The following is a 17,593-nucleotide window of genomic DNA, read 5'->3' on the forward strand; positions in this document are numbered from 1 at the left end:
TTTTTCTAAGTCTTCTACCATAACCCCTAAGAGATTAGATTTTAGTCAAAGTGATCAAGCTGACATTTTCCAAGGTCATTTTCTATATGTAGTATAGAGTACGTGATTGGATTTCAAATACACTTGAGTAAATCACAATGACAAGAAACAGGGGGACACTGAAACCTTGTGCTGTTTTCTGTTATTGAGTGCCCTAGCAGGGGGTTAGCCTGGAAGAAAAAAATGAAATATAGAAGCATAGGCTGTCTGACTTATTTGATTTGTTTCTCAATAGCAGCTGTGTTAAAAGTTTCTGAGGCTGGGATTCTGAAAGATTCTGTCTCCCTGCAAATGATTACATTGAAATCAATTGATCTGCTAGTTCTTATAAAAGTATACAATTCAGAATTCCTTGCAGTATATCAGCTAGAAAGCTTGTGTTACAAACAGTGTCTATTGAAAAAGGAATCCTTAAATGCTAACCAATATATAGATGCCAAAGCAAGTTATGTTTTGTTTGGGCTTGCTTCTCTGAAGCCTTTTTTCTTGAAGATATTGCTGTACCTGAAGACTGTATTTATATAGCACTAGAAGAAAATAATCTACTTACTGTTACACTTTGGCATCCCTCTGAGAGTTATATGCCTACAGCAGGTATAACGGTACTCTGCAGGCACCAGTGTGGCTCTATGAAATGAAAACTGGCAGTTTCCTTCCCTTAGCAGAGCCATAGCAATGTAAAACAAAACATGTCTTTGAAGTACGCTATGAAATAGCAATAGACATCTAATTTATTTATTACTTGAGTGTGGATAATGCTCTGTGGGGAGCTGCAACAATGGTTTATCATCCTACCTTGCCTTAAAATAAAGAAATTAACAGTTGCTTTCCTGTTCTCAGTGCACATTTGTTATCCCAAGACAAACTGGTTTTCTTAAAGCAAACATGTGCTTCTGCAAATGTTGCCTGGGATTTCTTTTCCTCTTAATTATTGTACTTATCCTTTTGCTTTCCTTAAAATAACATTTTTAGGGTTGATTTCAAATTTATCCTTCTACAGAAAATGAAGGCTATAAACTTTGAGGAATGACTTAGGAATCAGGGTAAGGGTGGTAGCAAAGAAAATTTTATTTATTTATGTAGTATCTTCAAAATATTTCAGTGTTATTCCTTGATATGTAACATGTTACTGGAGGCTTCTCTTGAGAGCAAATACGCTTGAGTCCCTTTGATAGCTGTTTTCTGGAGTAGTATGTTGGTAACTATGGTATGAAGCGGAGGTAATGTGTGCCAGTGGTGTTTGGTAAGGTGTCGGACTTCTTTTCTTGTTTCTGCAGTGTGCTGAACTGTCAAAGTTCTTGTTTTCTGTTATCTTTTTCTGTAAATGTTATTCTCTGACCTCCATTCAGCAGTTCAACCAAGAAGGAGTATCTGTAGGTTCTGCTTTACTTAGGGACCAGCTTTGGCTGATGGTGATGCTGTGGAGTTCCTCCAAAACAGCACCCCCAGGCGGACACTCTTGTGGGATCATTTACTCCACTGGCACTGCAGTATCATTTCGCAAGTGTAAACCTGCCTTCTTATCCCGAAGTAGAATGGCTACACAGAAGAGTCATTTCAGATAAATAAGATATGCTGGAGTGTCACATTGCTGTCAGAATTTCAGTGGGCCTGACGTGCCACATACATGCAAATGCATGTGTGCTTCTTGTTCTACTTCAAAAAAACATCCAGTACTGGAGCATTTCTAGACTACCACGGATAAATTGTTGACATGATAAACAAAAAAAATCATCTATCTACGACTCTTCTGGCTGGGAAGCCAAGCCTTCAGCTGCTTGAGTACTATTCTCTTACTCTTTTCTGTTTGGGTGTAGACTATAGGTTCTTCAGTGCAGAAATGTTACCTGCTGTAACATACGCCTACTCCTGATTGGAGACAATGGGTGGTGGTAATAAATGTCTGGAGAAAGATGTATTTGACGCACTAAATATTGCATTCATTTAACAGTATGCAAGTGTGGAGAAGAATGGCGAATTCTTCATGTCCCCTAATGACTTTGTCACACGGTACCTGAAGATAATTGGAGATGGTTTGCCTAATGCAAGCACAGTACAGCTCCTTGCAGGTGTGGTGGATCAGACAAAAGATGGGTAAGTGTGTTTTTCTGTGTTATTTTTTTTCTTTTTCTGTTGTTCATTTAAAAACCACAAAACCATTCTTCCAAAACAGTCTGATCCTTGAAGAGTGGTGGAGTTTTGTTGTGTTTTGTTTTCTCTTTTACTTTTTTTGGCCTGCAGATACGTAGAGCAATACAGTATCTTTTAAGTGGAAAGAGTAGAAACAATGTTTTGGGCTGTATGTACCACTTGACTGAGCAAACCATTTTCTGCCTACTGTGTATTTTTAATTCCTTGAACCTTTCATATTTGTTGGCTGCACCCCTTAACTTTTGCTTTTCTTTCCTTCCCTGAGGCTTTCTGTCTCTGTTTACTTTATGTATCTGTCACAAACACATTTAAATAGCAATCTAAAATAAGTTTAGATGGTGTAGGAAGAGATCATAGAAAAAGTGCCCCTGCTTTGTTTTGCTGTAGTACTGTTAAAGGTTTTTGCCACTATTTTTTCCTTAAGAGGGAGGAGGAGAAACTAAGGTATTTAGAGAGCCACTTTGCAATCTTGGGAAGACAGCAGCAAAGTTGGTTGCACATGGTTTGCATTTGAAAGGCTGACTTTGCCAATAGGCAAGATTAGCTACCCCTCCATCTTCCTCTCCCATTCTTTAATGAAATCCTAGCTTTTGCTTTTGCTACTTGCCCAGGCAAGCTGGCTTTTCACCCATATGAATGCATTTTTTGAACCTTGCCTTTAAAGTACCTTTAGAGAAACTTTAGAATAATTAGCTGTGGACTTAAAGTCTGTAGTTGTGGCATTTTTAGAAACCAGAAAACTTCAAGCATGACTCATATCAGTGGTTGCAGAGAGTAAACTGTGAGATAAATAAAGCATGACTAGAGAATGCAGGCTTCCTATGGGACAGATGCATGCGTAACTGAGAACTTTTGTAATAGGTTCTGTGCTCTCTTTTCTCCTTAGCCAGCCTCATGTATCTGGCAGCTGGGCACATTAAACCTTGCAGATGAGTTAATGTGATGATTGTTACCCCTGGTAAAAGAGGTCTGTAAAAGGTTATATTGGTAACATTGGCATGATGGCAGCAAGAAAGTGGTAACTTCAGATGGCATTTGGCTGAAAATGTTAAACATTTCTCCCATTTCTTCCCTTGGCTCGATGTCTGCAAAAATGGCATTTTCCAAATTGCATAGCTTCAAATCCATTTTGTAATAAGAAGATTGAGAGTATAATCCATATCTTGTGATTTGGATCTCCCTCACAAGAATAAGCTGGTGTCAGGAAGAGCAAAGTGTAAAACTGTAGCTGATGTGAACTTGTTGACAAGGTGGGATTTCATAACCTGCCATGATCTTGTAGGAGTTTTGTGGTGTAGAACTGAGGCTTCTAATTGCTGCTTTCTGACGTGGGTAAGGACTGGCTTTGCAGTCCAGACTCTGTAGTGACAGGGAACTGCATGTTCTTAACGTGTCTTTGGAGAGTCTCTTCTGGTATTCAGGCTGTCTTCTTGTTTAGTTGCTGTATGAATATGTGGAAGAATGGAGAAAGTTCAGGAAGTGATTTGCATTCCTCTTGCTCTAATGTGGCATTGTAGCATTTTTTGCCATGTGGCCAGGCATTTGTACCTTCTTCTAGTGGTGCATAAAGTAATTCTTATTAAGTAAGAGTGATCATCTGAAGCGAAGCAAGGGTCAATTGTTTTTTGATTCCTGGAATGAAATCTCCTAGGGATGGCAATAGGACCTGCTGGTCTTCTCCTATTGAATTCTTTCCAACTTGGCAGTCCAGAGCTCCTAGTTTTAAAGTGAAGTACAAAACTGCTTTTGTTAGTGTTCATTTTTAATAGGCTGCTCAGTGTTTAGAGACTTACATGTGTTTAAGGTCATGAGACTCTGTTCCATAATTTAGCTTTATTTCTAGTATAAAATAGAAGCTAGCTTGCAAGAGCAATGACAAGTTAATTTTGTTATACTGTTAGTGGCTTAAAGTAGTGTGGTTCTAAAATACTGCTAAGCTATTTCTAGAAGCATTTATCCACTGTCTTGGATCCCTGTTTTACTTTGAAGAAGTATCTGTTCTTCATGAGTGGTGAGCATGACCACTCTTTAGGGTCTGAGCCTTTAGGGGTCTGAGCCCAGAATCACCAGGGTTGTTCCTAGCACTTTTTAAAATGCTTTTTGATTCCTTCTGATTTTGGTGAGGTTAGGTATAGGTACCAAGTGCAATCAGGGAGAAATACAAAAATGGATAGGTGACACAGATGAAAGACAGACAGCACAAGAGCTTCTGACTCATGAGCAGAACAAATAAATGAGCAAAGAGTTGCTTACCCCACAGCTGAAGAAATCTTGAGTGTGAAGTGTAAAGAACAGTAGCTCTTACTTACAATCTCAAGGTGGTTGCTGTGGACAAGATCTCTCATGTAGCTCTAGCACAATTCCTGCATTGCCAAAGGTTAAGGATTTGAGGGCATCTACAGGAGTTGCTGTTGGTGTGACAAAGGTATGAGACCTCTCAAGGCAGACTGTCATTCAATGAGTATCTGTTGCCATGGAAGCATGTTTTGCCTCCATCTTAAATCAGGGCACAGGGTTATTTGGAGGTAGGCTTTCCTTCTGTCCTCTTATGGAGGCATCTTTTTAAGGTTTTCCTTAAGGAAAGTAAATGCTTTTCTTGCCGATGGACAGAAAAGCCTTTCAAAGTAGTCAATCAATAATAGCACAGATTTTTTAGAAGTGTTGTATTGTGTGGCTGTAGTTTGTATGAGCAGACTTAAGAGCCTTCACTGGTTCCTGGTCTTAAGCTTCTCATTTCTAATTTTAGATTAAAAAAATACTTGAGCTGGATCAGAAACTCCCCCAAAATACAGTGGCTTTCTCAAGGCCTATCAGCAACAGGCCAGGCATTTTTCATCTTGCGTACTGTAGCATACTGTTTTTCAGTCATTTGTTGTACTTTAAGCGTCTACCTAACAAAATAAGTATTTACTGCACATCTCTGTTTGGACTGTAGTAACTAACACTTTACTGAGAAATACTGTATGCTTTATTTTTAGAAAGGACAAACTATTCAAAAATAACATTTGGAAATGCCAGCATTTTCCATTATTATTGGATATAAATTTATCCTCTAATGCACCAATTTACACTATACTTAGTTTACCTAGGTTGCAGCGTAAAATAATAGATGTAGCTTCAATTTGTGTCCCATTATGTTATCATGTTTAAATTGCTGATACAGTAAAAACATATGCATTGATTTCTGAAGAGACCTCTTCATCATTGCATTTGTATGTATTATTACAGTGGGTAATGCCTTTCGTTTTTTTTGCATGGGTACATGCAGACTTTCTCTGGTCGGAATGCACCATGTCTATGTGGTGCACAGATACCATGGGTGTGAGCACCAAAAGTAGAAGCATGGAATGAAGGAGAGAGTAGTAAATAGTAGTTTTGCTGTACCATACCCAGTTGTTGTGTTTGGACGGTAGCTCTTGTGTGTGTATTTTTTTTAACTATCAAGATTTCAGCCTTTCTGAAAAAATCATGCAATATTGGCACCGATAATGAGGATGTGAAGGTGAGGGAAGACTTTGACCAGTTAAGTAGGGTATCTTCAAGACTGAAGTAAGATTTTGTAAACATTTCAGCTTCCTCCCTTTGCGCCGTTAAAATCACTAGGCTTTTCTCTGCCTTTGTAACATAAATGAGTGCTTGTTTAGGTAGATAAAATAACTCCTAAGTAGTATATTGAAGTCCATGTTAATATGTGCTGTTTAATGACACCTAATGATATTCAGTGAAGGGTTATGCTGAACCCAAAAGGGTGATGCTAAACCAGAGAGAAAATGTGTTACCCAGGCAACTACCCGTGTGCGGTATAGAGAAGGGAGCATATGGCTATGTAGTACACATTATTTCAGCATCTTTAAGCATTAAGAATCACACGTGTAATTGACTGTGAAAAATTACTGCTCAGTTACTGTATTGTATGGTCATAATAGAAGTAAATGAATACGTCATTGTTGTTAGAATAGATCTGTTGGGAATCACTACCAGGCTAGTCTACTTAGGGAGCAAAAATACAATAAGAAGAAAATAGCTGGTTTAATTAACATGTAAAAATTGGGTTAATTTGAATTCAGCTGGCACAGCAGATATTAATGTCTCTTCTTTAACAGTCTGGCTAGAACAGCACAATTTGTACATTTTTAATCTTTCTAGTACTATGAATAATTGTTTTTAAAAATGGATATGGGGTTATTTTAAGCACCTATCTCTGACTTATTAGGGGGTTTATTACTTGCATGTACTGACAAAGAATGCTTCTACCAGTTTAAAATCTTGTAGCAAGGTTAATAGGTGGATTTTCATCAAATCCTGTCCTAATAAAGCAAAATATGTTCTTAGCGTGGTGCTGAGGTTCTGCTGGGATAGGTGCTGTATTTCTTTTTTATGCTGTCATACTGTGTTGGGATCTGTTGGTAAGGACATATGCTGGTTGTTGTTTCACACAAAAAGCAGCTTTATCAAAATGATGTTGGCAGATACTTTACATTTTAAATTCTAAACCTATTCTGGAGTCTTGTTGCCTGCTCACTGTTTTGTTCTTTCTGTGTGTGGGCTTTATAATCTATGGGGCAGAAGAACTCAGTGCTTTGTATCTGTTTGCTGTTGTGGAAGTTGTCAGGTATGTAATCAATAATAATGGGTAACAACGAGCTTTTATAACCTGTAAGTCACATAATAACAATAAATATGCATAAATGCAAAACTAAGTAGGTTGTGATATATTGGTTTAAAATTGAAGAAAATGTTTCATTTTTAAAAATTTCTTTTGCCTTAGGAGAGATGGAATTTTTTTTTCCTGTAAAGATTGATTATCTGTATTCTGTTGTCTTAAAAGTGAGGAGTACTGATTGCTCCTAAGGAACTTTGAATAAATGACTTGCTGGCCTACCCATGTGCTAACATGTGTATATGTAGCAAGTCATTGGCTTCTTTGCCAGTAAAGCTTAAGGCATACATATATGTTTACTGGCATCATCAATTGTGAGTTTAATATTAAGAATACCTGAGGAGGTTTCTTCTTATTTATTTCTCACACTACATAGCCTATGGTGGCAAGTTCCCAGAGCTAATTATTTATTAGACTGTTTCTGACTCTACATATGCTTTCTTTTATTTAGTGCATATATATTGAGGGAGGTAAAGTAGAACAGCTTTTTGGCCTTCTCTGTGCCATGCATTTTTTTTTTAATGTCCTCTTTTGTTCATCTTCTCGTATTCTTCACGGAAATCCGCTTCTGTTACCCTGTGGGTGTTTGGCTGCTGATGTGCAGCAAGCACACTTCTGTGTGGCTTGAAATTAATTCCCTTAAGACAGGGTGACTGGAAATTGCTGTATAGTCATGGGTCATCTTAACTTGATGGAATGAATGTCTTTTTCAACCTATTGAAACACTTTGTTCTTCACTGTTATGGCATACTGAGTGGAAGTTTTCATTGAACCGGCTGCAGTGTCATTTTGAGTCTTAAGTCCTAAGGGTACAGTTAGTTTCTAATTAAAAAAAATAATTTGTTTTTGTGTGTGTTTCTTGTAATTTGTTATGCTGAATTTTGTGCTTCTCAAAAATAAATCTTTGTTCTCCAGCTATTGCCATGTGAACCCATTAAAGCTATGTGCTTGCTGCACTAACATAAAGCAGTCTTGAGAGAAGGCAATCTTAAACCTCCCAGATTGCCAGCAGGCCCTGCAGCCACACATTTAAAGATGATTTTAAACTGTACAACCTAGACATTAAAGAAGTAGCAAACCAGAAGAATGGTTGGCCTTTGCCTCTTTAAGAATAGAAGTTTGATCTCCATTTGAACTTTTGGATGTGATCCAGAGAAATTAGAAATACTCAGTCTTTGCTGTATCAAATCTACTGCTGGAAACAGTGCCAAGTTGTCTAATTACGTATTTCTGCTTATTAGCTAACTTAAGGCAGGGCACCTTTGCTTTTATCTGTGCTCTGCTACTGCACTTGAGTATTGGGAACCTAGCTGTAATGATGAATTTGAATAAAGTGCTCTTGGGCTGAGGAAGAATGTGCAGACTACTGCTTGAAATTTGTGACTCAACACGCAGGACTGGAGGGCTATGATGGATGACTAATAAGTTGCTAGCAAACAGATGAACACATTCTGATCGGTTCCTTCTGAAGTGACTGGCAGCATGTAGGTCTTGAATGGATTTGCTTTCCAAAAGCCTTAAGTACTGATTCTTAAGGGAAGTTACTCATATCTTTATTGGCTCTCTGTCTTGCCAGCAAAGGGAGGTAGGCTCCCCCAGGGGGCAGTTCAGTTAGACATTAAAGCTGAGGTGAGTAGCCACACTGAGTGCTTTGCTTATTTTATATTCTGTTGTGACTTGCTGAGAGGAGTAGTTCCTTGTTAACAAAGTCATTTCCATTTAGCAATATAAAGGTCTTCTTGCCAGCACTGGTGATAGGACCTTTTAGGATAAATTTTAATCCCTATTGATAACATTTTATACACGCTTTAGTTGTGATCTTATTTCTTTTTATATAATCTATGTTATATTGTATTTCAGTTTTGTGCAAGCAAGTGGTTTCATAGCTCTTGCTTTTTCCTTCGTCCCTTAGGTTGATATCCTTTCAAGAGTTTGTGGCATTTGAATCAGTCCTGTGTGCTCCAGATGCATTGTTCATAGTAGCCTTTCAGCTGTTTGACAAGACTGGCAAAGGAGAAGTTACTTTTGGTAAGACTGTTCTTAAATGTACACCTACTTATGCCAAACTCTGTTTCACCTTCTGTTACTGCAGGAAGCAGTGATTGGTGGTGGAACTACACTAGTGCCAAGCAACTTTCTGGCTGAATTTTTTTAATCGCTTATGTACAATATGAAGTCAAGGTCATGGTCATCTTCATGGTTTTCTCTAGAGAACTGGTCACATCTCTTTTTCTCTTCCCCAAAATGCTTGTGCAGGTCTTCAGAACAGCAATGAAAGGTGACTATAGGAAATGATTGTAAAACTATAAGAAATTTGCCAGAAGTCTTGGGTCAATATTGAGTCTGAAATTACCCTGAATTATTTTTTGTTGAAATTGGCTATATTTCAAGCTGGCTTCCTTTTAAGTCTTAAAACTTTCTTCTGTGAGATTTTACAGTAATAAATCCATTATTACCTGCCACCCCTGCCCTGCCTCCCCCCTCCCCCAACAACAACAATAATAAATCAGCTGTGCATTGGAGGTGTGGTGTTTGCACTGACAACATGAGAAATTCTCAGGCCAGTTTAAAACTTGATTATGGGGACTATTTATTTCTAGATACCAGAGAAGCAGCTTTTAATATCTGCAGGATGATCTGCCACCTGCCTAATGATAAGGGCTGTTCTGTCTGGAAGGAGGATTCAGAAATTAGCAGTTTTGGATAACTTCAGACATTGAGCTTGCAATTCAAAAAGTATGGGGGATTTTTTTGCCCTAAGTACCTACACTGGATAAAATTGCTATTTCTAATCTGCTACATTTGGACACAGTTATCCATATGTCTCAATTTTTATTAACTGGTTGTTAAACAGTTTTAAGTAAAAGGAAAGTGGCATGACGTTGTCTGCCATCTTTCCAAAATGTATGGTTCACATGTCCTTTGTCTTTTGCTAGTATTCCTCACGTGTTTTATGCTCAGTTTAAAAAGCCCTTCCATTTCTGTTTGAACTGAGAAGATCCTGTTACCATTGCTTGAAGCATCACTGTATTCCTTCTACCATCTGCAAAAATCTGTATTTGAAGTTGCAGCTGGTGAGAAGACTTGCTGTCTCTTCTTGTGTCTATTTTGGTTTTTTATTATTTTGGTTGTCTGTTGAGGTTGTGAAAGATGTTCTTCTTGTGTGCAATATTACTTGTTAGAACAATGTTACTACGGATGCTAAAAGATTTGAAAGAATTTCAGGAAAAAGTCATGCTGATCATAACCTTGATGAAGGAAGTATTTTGTGCCTAACAGTCTTGTGCATGTGTGTAGACAGAGAGGCAACGAGAGATGGCATGCTTTTAAATCGTGAGGGTACGCATATTTTGCAGAGGTTTTGTTCCAGTGCAGACAAACCAGGGTTCCTGGAATGCCTGTGATGTGCATGTTCTTGTCTGCGTCAGAGCCCCCGGTCGCTTGGAGCGCTTGTTAATAATCTAGGAAAAACTGTAGTTGTTTGATCTGAATGCTGAATCAGTCCGACTTAACTTTTTAACTCTTGGCATTCTTGTTCATATTTTTCCTGCTGGCAAATACTTCCCTTGGGGTTTGACACAGTGATTCAAGAGATTTGTTTGGCATTTGAAATCCGTTGAAGTCCTTCTAGTGATGAGAGAAACTCCTGTGCTGGGCTGTATTTAAGGTATTTGAAAGAGGAGACATGCCAGCTTTGGCAGAACCTCAAGATAGCTTTTTTTTAAATTCCTTCCTCTCCCCCTTTGAAAGCATAAATGCATTTGTAACTTCTGTACAGTACCTTGTGGCTACCACCCCAGCAAATGCCTGGAGTGGCAAGGATGTGAGGGCTGTCTCAGTGTTGTGTATTCTCAGCAGAAATTGTTGACCTTTACACAAAGCTAGTTTCTATTTTCTATTGTAAGAAAAAAAAGCTTTTTTCTCCTCTGTTAGGGAAAAAAACCCTAATATTTTCAGAAATAAATTATTACAATACTGTCCTGTAACTTTGTCACTCAGTGCCTCAGTCATGTGTCTTTGAGGTTAATTACGAGATCTTTTTCCATTGACTTGAATGAGAGTGGGATCAAGTCCTTATCAAGGTTAGGAGACTTAAATAGGGGGTTTGTATACTGTGGAATTACAGTGTGAAAGGAACAGAAGAAAAGGGAAAGGATCATTTTTCACTATACTGCTGCTAAGTGTAGTATCTCAGGGATGCCATTATAAGTATGTATCTCATTTTATTGTTGTAAAGAAACGGCATGGCTTATCTGTGCAGTCATTGTTTTTCTGTATACTGAGATAATGGTATAAATATTTTAGCTTATGCCGAATGGAATATAGGGCTTCCCAGCTGTGAACTTCACATTTTCTACTAAGGAAATCATCCAAATCTTATTTATCCACAGGTGCACTTAGCTTGGCACCTTTGTAAAACAAATTAGTAATGGGCTTTGTGTCAGTGAGCTTTTACACTGAATGCCACATCCAGGCTGTGGATATTTAAAGAAATGTTCTGGGTAAAGAATTTCCAGTATTTAATACTTCACACTTACTTTTCTTGCAAAATGCTGTACTCTTACTTTAGCTTCTGGGTTGGAAATGACTTTGCATTTTAGCCATATGTTGACATCTCTACAATTTTATATGTTTCATTTCTTTCAGGTTGCAAGTTAACTGTACCTGGTTCTTTGACAGATCTAGCATCTATTTAAAAGGGCTGATGCACTAGCAGTGTGGGTACATGGAGCAGCGGGTGGGAAGTATTTCTAGTTTATTGCTTTTCAAGCTGAATGAAATGGCCACTAGTAAATTAGTGGCCAGTGGCTGATTCAGACTACACCTGGCTGTTGCATCATGTCGTAGATTTATCTGCTGCTGAAGTGTCAAAGCTTTGACAGTTTGCAAGGAGTTAAAGCTCTCAGCAGGAAAGTGGGAGGAAGTTTAGCTGGCTTTTAAATTTGAGGCAAAGAGCAAACCATTGCTTCTTACTGTTGAGTGTTGACAAGCACATAAAAGCTGATAATGTAAGTCCAGGGGTTTAAGAGACTTAGTAAGAGTTGCTTTTTTGTCGTATGACTGTATTTTAATGCCTCATTAAAGAAGCAGAGCCCTTTGAAATTCTTTACTAGATGGCGTTTAAAAAAAGGCAAGGTGGTTGGGTGAAAATGTCAGTGTTTAAAAACTAAGTTGTCTTAACCTCCATCTCTAATTTTGGATGGATAATGAAATGATGGGAGCTAACAGTTCTGAGCTGTGAATAATGCAGCAGTGATATTGAGAGACTGGAACTTTCCTTTTCTTATACTGGTTCTCACAGCCCTAGTGAAGGGCAAAATAAGCGGTGTCCATGTTGGTTTTGCTCACAGAGAAAGGAGAGGCACAAGAAGAGTTGTGATTGCCCGAGTCTGTGCTACCAACTGGCGTTGAACCTGGCTTTGAAAATTTTCATTTTGATTTGTTTTAAAGTAGAATTTCCCCCCAGAAAGAAATCCTTGCTCTCATACTTAATGAAACGTATATGTGATATAGCGTGTGTTCTTCTGGTTTTGGGGTTTCTTTTAAAGGTCCTCTAAATCAACCTAAAGCTGTTTCAAAATGGATGCTGTGCTGCTTTGAGAAATACGAGTATGCTGTAAAACAAGTCAGTCCTTTAATTTAAAAAAAAAAAAGAGAAAAATCAAAACAAAACTTCCCAAACCCAGCAAAAACGCAAAGGGAATGGAGAATCCAAACCCAAAATTACTGTTTGTTTAGTGTAACAGCTGCAGAATCGGGCAATGTGTTCTGATTTTGTCTCAAAACAAAACTTTATTTACATGTAGACAGCAGCTATTGTGGCTCTCTGCTTCTGTTATTAATTATATCGGTACAGTTCTTAGATAAACACATTAATTAAGGATACTAAGCTCCTTGTTTGCTTATCTGATACTTGAATTGCCTGAATACTTGTTTGTAAACTGTCTAAAAAAGCACATAGCTTGTAATAATATACAGCTATACAGCTATTGTGATGAGCTTCAGAGTTTTTCTCCATGATAACGCTTTGATACTTTTTGAGTATGCAAAGAATTATTACAGGAGTCTCACAATTGCTTTTCTGACCAAAGGATTAGGTTCAGACTGTGTGAACTAGTTCTTGCTTTTGTTGCAGAGGATTATTTATTTTATGCTTTGCCCTGTAATTTCTTGGTATGACTTGGCTCTTCTTATGGGATCTGTAATTCTTTTTCTTGCTCAACACCCAGCACAGTGATGCCCAGCCTGTTAACAGTCAGTACCATGTAAAGCAAGGAAAAGCTAAATCTGAAGTACCAAAATAAATTGCTGAGTCTGTAAGCTTTGATCACTTGATAAATTGTGATATTCAGTATTTCTCAGTGAAATTTCCATTGCTGGTTCAAATTGGTTAGAAACCATTTGTAGCTAGCGATGTGTTCGCTTACACCTACACAGTGAAACATTTGTTGATTTATAAATGACAGTTGCCTAGATATGATGATCTCAATGGCAACATTACAAATGCAAAATTTGTTTAGTCTCTGATATTTTTTGTTGTTTGTACTATATTTTGCACAAGCAATGGCCGGTTTTAATTAAAAGAGGATGTAAGGTAGTCTCGTTAGTATGTTTATTTCCTTCAGAACAATTTTTGAAATCTTCTTGATTCTATTTCCAGAAAACTTAATTTCTAGACATATGTCAACTTGTCAAGTTTTTCTTGTTTTGTTTTTTCTTTTAAATAAAATGTTAGGTAATCAGGAAGACTTTCATGAAGGCATCTTAAGTGAAACAAAGCCTGTTTAGACACAAAATGACTCTGTCATTTTAAATATTAGGAGAATCTCCATCCTCATATACAATTGTGTTTTATTTGGTCTAGAAAATATGATTGAGTTTTCTAAATCATCCAGAACTGAAATTTGGTTTTTTGGTTCTTTGTTGTTGGTTTTGTTTGTTTGTTTGTTGGTTTTGTTTGTTTGTTTTTTAAATCAAAGTTGCCTACTGACGAACATCAGGCTGAAGGCTGAGCATATCTCTTGTTCATTACCAAAACCCAAGGAATGATCATAGAATCATCAAACAGTTTAGATTGGAAGGGACTGTGGCAGCCATCTGGTTCAAACGCTTGCAGGGCCATCGAGATCAGGTGGCTGTGGGGGCAACATCCAGTTAAGGTTTTAAATATTTCTGAGGATGAAGACTGAAGCCTCTACGAGCAAGCATCTTCCAATGTTTGACCACTGTTACAGTGAAAAATACTTTCATGGTCTAGTTGGGATTGCCCATGTTCCACCTTGCATCCATTGCTTCTTGTCCTTCTACTGTACTTCTCCATCTTCCCTTCACCCTCCTGTTGGGTAGTTGTAGACAACAACGAGGTCTTCTTTTAGCCCTCCATTCTCCAGGTTGAGAAAACTTCATACCGTCAGCCTCTTCATGTAAGTCATGTGCATCAACCTCCAACTATCTTATATGGAGAAAATAGAAGTGGTATTTTATTTTAGTTAGCCAGGTTATGCTGTTTACCTTGGTGGAAGTGATCTGGGGTTTTTTAATTATTATTATTATTAATATTCAGGGCAAAAGGGGTAAATTTAGTTTTTATGCCCTTGTGCGGCCTAGTGCTTTCCAAACCTGTGGTCTTTGGGTTCTGGCAGTTTGTTGCTCACTTCTAAGGAGTCCAGGAAAGGTAATAAAGAATTTAAGGCTGTTGCCAGTAAACTGAAATTATGGATATCAACGACTCAAATAGAAATATTTTTAAGGGATTGCATCTTGGAAAAACATTGTAAACCTTTTCTGTAAGCCAATTATGTAATATTCCGTGTATAAATTCATGTTATTTCCCCTTACATCCAAGGAGGACAGAAGCATCAGACAAGCTTGGAACCAGAGTCTTAACTGCTGAGAGTGATGGGACTCTTGGAAAGAGCCTGCTCTTTTTTGTGGGGTATTTACAATGTTTATCAGAGGTAACAGAAGTGCTTAGGTCTCTCAGTGAAAAATTGGGGCCAAACTGAATCAGATGGTGTATGGGTATGTCATGAGGAAGTGAATTCATTGTTTTTAGAAGTGAAAAGAGCACAACCAACCAGAGTTGGGGGAAGATAAGAGGATAAAAAAGTAAGAACATTTTCAACAGAGGGGTGAAACTTGAAGCTTATCATGGATCTTGTGATTGGGAAAAATCATGAAGGCACAAGCATGTTGTCTGTGATAATGTTTTTGTTAATGTAAAATTAACTTGTAAGGTTGCTCTGTTCTTGTTGAAAAGTTTCGATAGGTCAATGAAGTGTTAACCAAATTAATTTTGTTCAGTAGCTAGTGCCTCTCTCCTAAAAGGGAATGCATGCTGAGCTTTTTGTTAGGATTTATACTGGACTTTAGGGTTTGCTGGAGTATTTTGGGGGATTTTTTTGTTATTGTCATCTTTAAAGTCTACTTCCAATATCTGAAAGACATTTGGTTAGCAATACTGGTCTTAATCTTACCTCTGCAAACAACAGGTGCCACACAGCTTTTGTTGCTTCTTCCAACCACAAAATGGATGTGGTTCATATCTGAACAGAAACAGCCACTTTTAATGAGAAGACTCCAGCCTTCCACTTCTCTGCCCTGCTGTGGCTGCCTCTAAGGGTGCTGACACTCCCTTGGGGCTGTCGCAGTACAGTCTCTTTTCTGCCTGGAGATGTGCCGAGTCAACCATTTCATTTTATGAGGGCAGCACAACAAATATAACCTTTTCCTTTCCATTGATGTGCTTCAGATGTTAGTGTGTTACTTGAAGGTGAAAAACCACTGTGAAGACATCAATTTTTTTATATATGTTGAGCTTTATTGCACTTTAAATGATCAGTTTGTACTACAAAAAGAACCGCCCTGATTTTTGGAACTTTTCAAGTGACTTATGAGCAGTGTTTTCTGAAAAACAGATGCACGCCAATATCAGATTGGCATGCGTGTGCTGTGTGGTATCTTGTCAGAGATCAGAAGAACTGCTCAGAAGCTGTTCCAGTTCATTGGGTCAAAAATCCACTTTTTATGAAAGGCTAACTGTAGATTTGCACGATTGACTATAATGGCTCCAATTTTAAAAGATAGAGGTAACAGAGAGCACTTCCAGTTGGTGGGATAATTCAAGAATACTACATGCTCAGATGGCTAAAATATTGTGCTTTTTGCTGCTACTTCATGCTACTTAAAAAGAAAAAAATAGGTGTGGAAAAGGTGAGAAAAAGCCAATTTGAGAGTAAATTTCAACTATATGAGGTCACTCTTTGGTTAACAGTAAGCAGAGTAAGGTTAGCTGTCTTTCATTATAGCTGTATATCTTGTAGCAAAAAAAGCCCAACATGATTACTGGGCAGCATTTGGGGAGGAACCAGAAACTTCCACACCAGATTTAAACTGTGGCAGCAGCAGCAGTATACCACTTTAAACTTGATTTTTATTTTTTTTTTTTTTCCCCATCACCTTTTCAAATTGTCCTGGAATTACAGATTAGAAAGTAACAACTTCAGCAGGCCCTAAGAGCTAGGAAAGTGTTTTGTTATTACAAATTTTAATATGAAATTTCAGATAACAAAATACACATACTTTTGCAGTGTGTGTAATTTAGTTTTCTAAATTGGAAAATCTGCTGTTACCTAGCAGTTAATGACTATTTTTTTCCCAACATTTGGAATGCAGGACCTGATTTGATAAGCTGATAAAAGAAAACAAAACTGAGAACGTGTTGGAAGTGCTCAAAGTGAAAATTACAGTTTAGGTAGGTTTGGGGGTAGATAGTTAGACATTTTAATTGAACTAAAATAGTTTTATACTAATACAGTACTGTTGTGGGAGCACATTTTGTGGTGCATTTGAAGTATTTAAGTGGGGGAAAATGTATGTTAATGCTTTGCAAGAAAGTGAATTTTTTTTATTACCATCTATCTAAGCAAAATAGCTGTTAAAGAAATAGAGCTCTCAAGTCTGTACTGGAGAGTAAAGTGTCAAGTTGAGGATAATTTCTTGGAGCCAGAAGTTTGCTTGTATCACTTCGGTTGGTATATTAAACTGCTGTAGGAAACAATCATATGAATTCTGAAGTAACTTTATATTCCTGGATGACTACAGCAAAATCAGCCCTTGCCAGTTGATTCAGTCTGCATTCTGAAAGTCCTGTGTTTTTAACATCTCCATGATAGAGATAACAGAAATGAGTCCAGATGATGATTTCACTTACCGACATGGAAACAGATGCATTGAATTTGGTGTGACAACTTTGGTTACACACAAGCAATTCTGGCTTATGTTAAGCAGCAGAAATCCCTGCTTGGCCATTAGAATTCAGCACTGGTCCACAGCTGGACTAGCTCAACATAGTTAAATTGGTTAAAATTGCCATCTTTATTATTTGAGTTTTAATTTTGTCTTTGGGGATTTTCTCTGAGTTTGGAGTAACTAGTCCTATAAACAGTTAACCTACCACTTACACATGCATGTATACACACAAAATTATCAAAAGAAGTGAATTCTGTTTTTTTAATGTGTTTATATGAAGGTGTATATGTGCAGCCACATTTTTCACATGCAGGTAAAACTGAGTTTAAATGGATAGGGTGCACTAATGGAGGGTTTTGTGGTATTCTGAATGAATCTGTTTTAAAACAGTAGAGGTACCACATGATAGAGTGCAGATAAATTGCACTGACCTGAGCTGCTATCTTTTTTCAAATCCCCACCCCCCCCATCTCCACTGAGCTTTAGGTCAAG

General features: G+C 37.7%; 1 protein-coding gene across 2 annotated transcripts in view; it reads left to right on the forward strand.

Annotated features, from left to right (window-relative positions):
- The window catches only part of SLC25A13 (solute carrier family 25 member 13), a 98,062-nt gene that overhangs the window by 22,370 nt on the left and 58,099 nt on the right, over positions 1-17,593 (forward strand). For both annotated transcript variants that reach the window (XM_026842113.1, XM_026842112.1), the window contains exons 3-4: positions 1,991-2,133; positions 8,763-8,878. In XM_026842113.1, coding sequence (XP_026697914.1) covers positions 2,024-2,133; positions 8,763-8,878 — 226 coding nt within the window. In that variant the 5' untranslated portion in view covers positions 1,991-2,023. The remainder of the gene's footprint in view (positions 1-1,990; positions 2,134-8,762; positions 8,879-17,593) is intronic.

Source organism: Athene cunicularia (genome assembly GCF_003259725.1).
Source record: "Athene cunicularia isolate RWA chromosome 2 unlocalized genomic scaffold, athCun1 chr2_part1, whole genome shotgun sequence".
Classification (NCBI taxonomy): domain Eukaryota; kingdom Metazoa; phylum Chordata; class Aves; order Strigiformes; family Strigidae; genus Athene; species Athene cunicularia.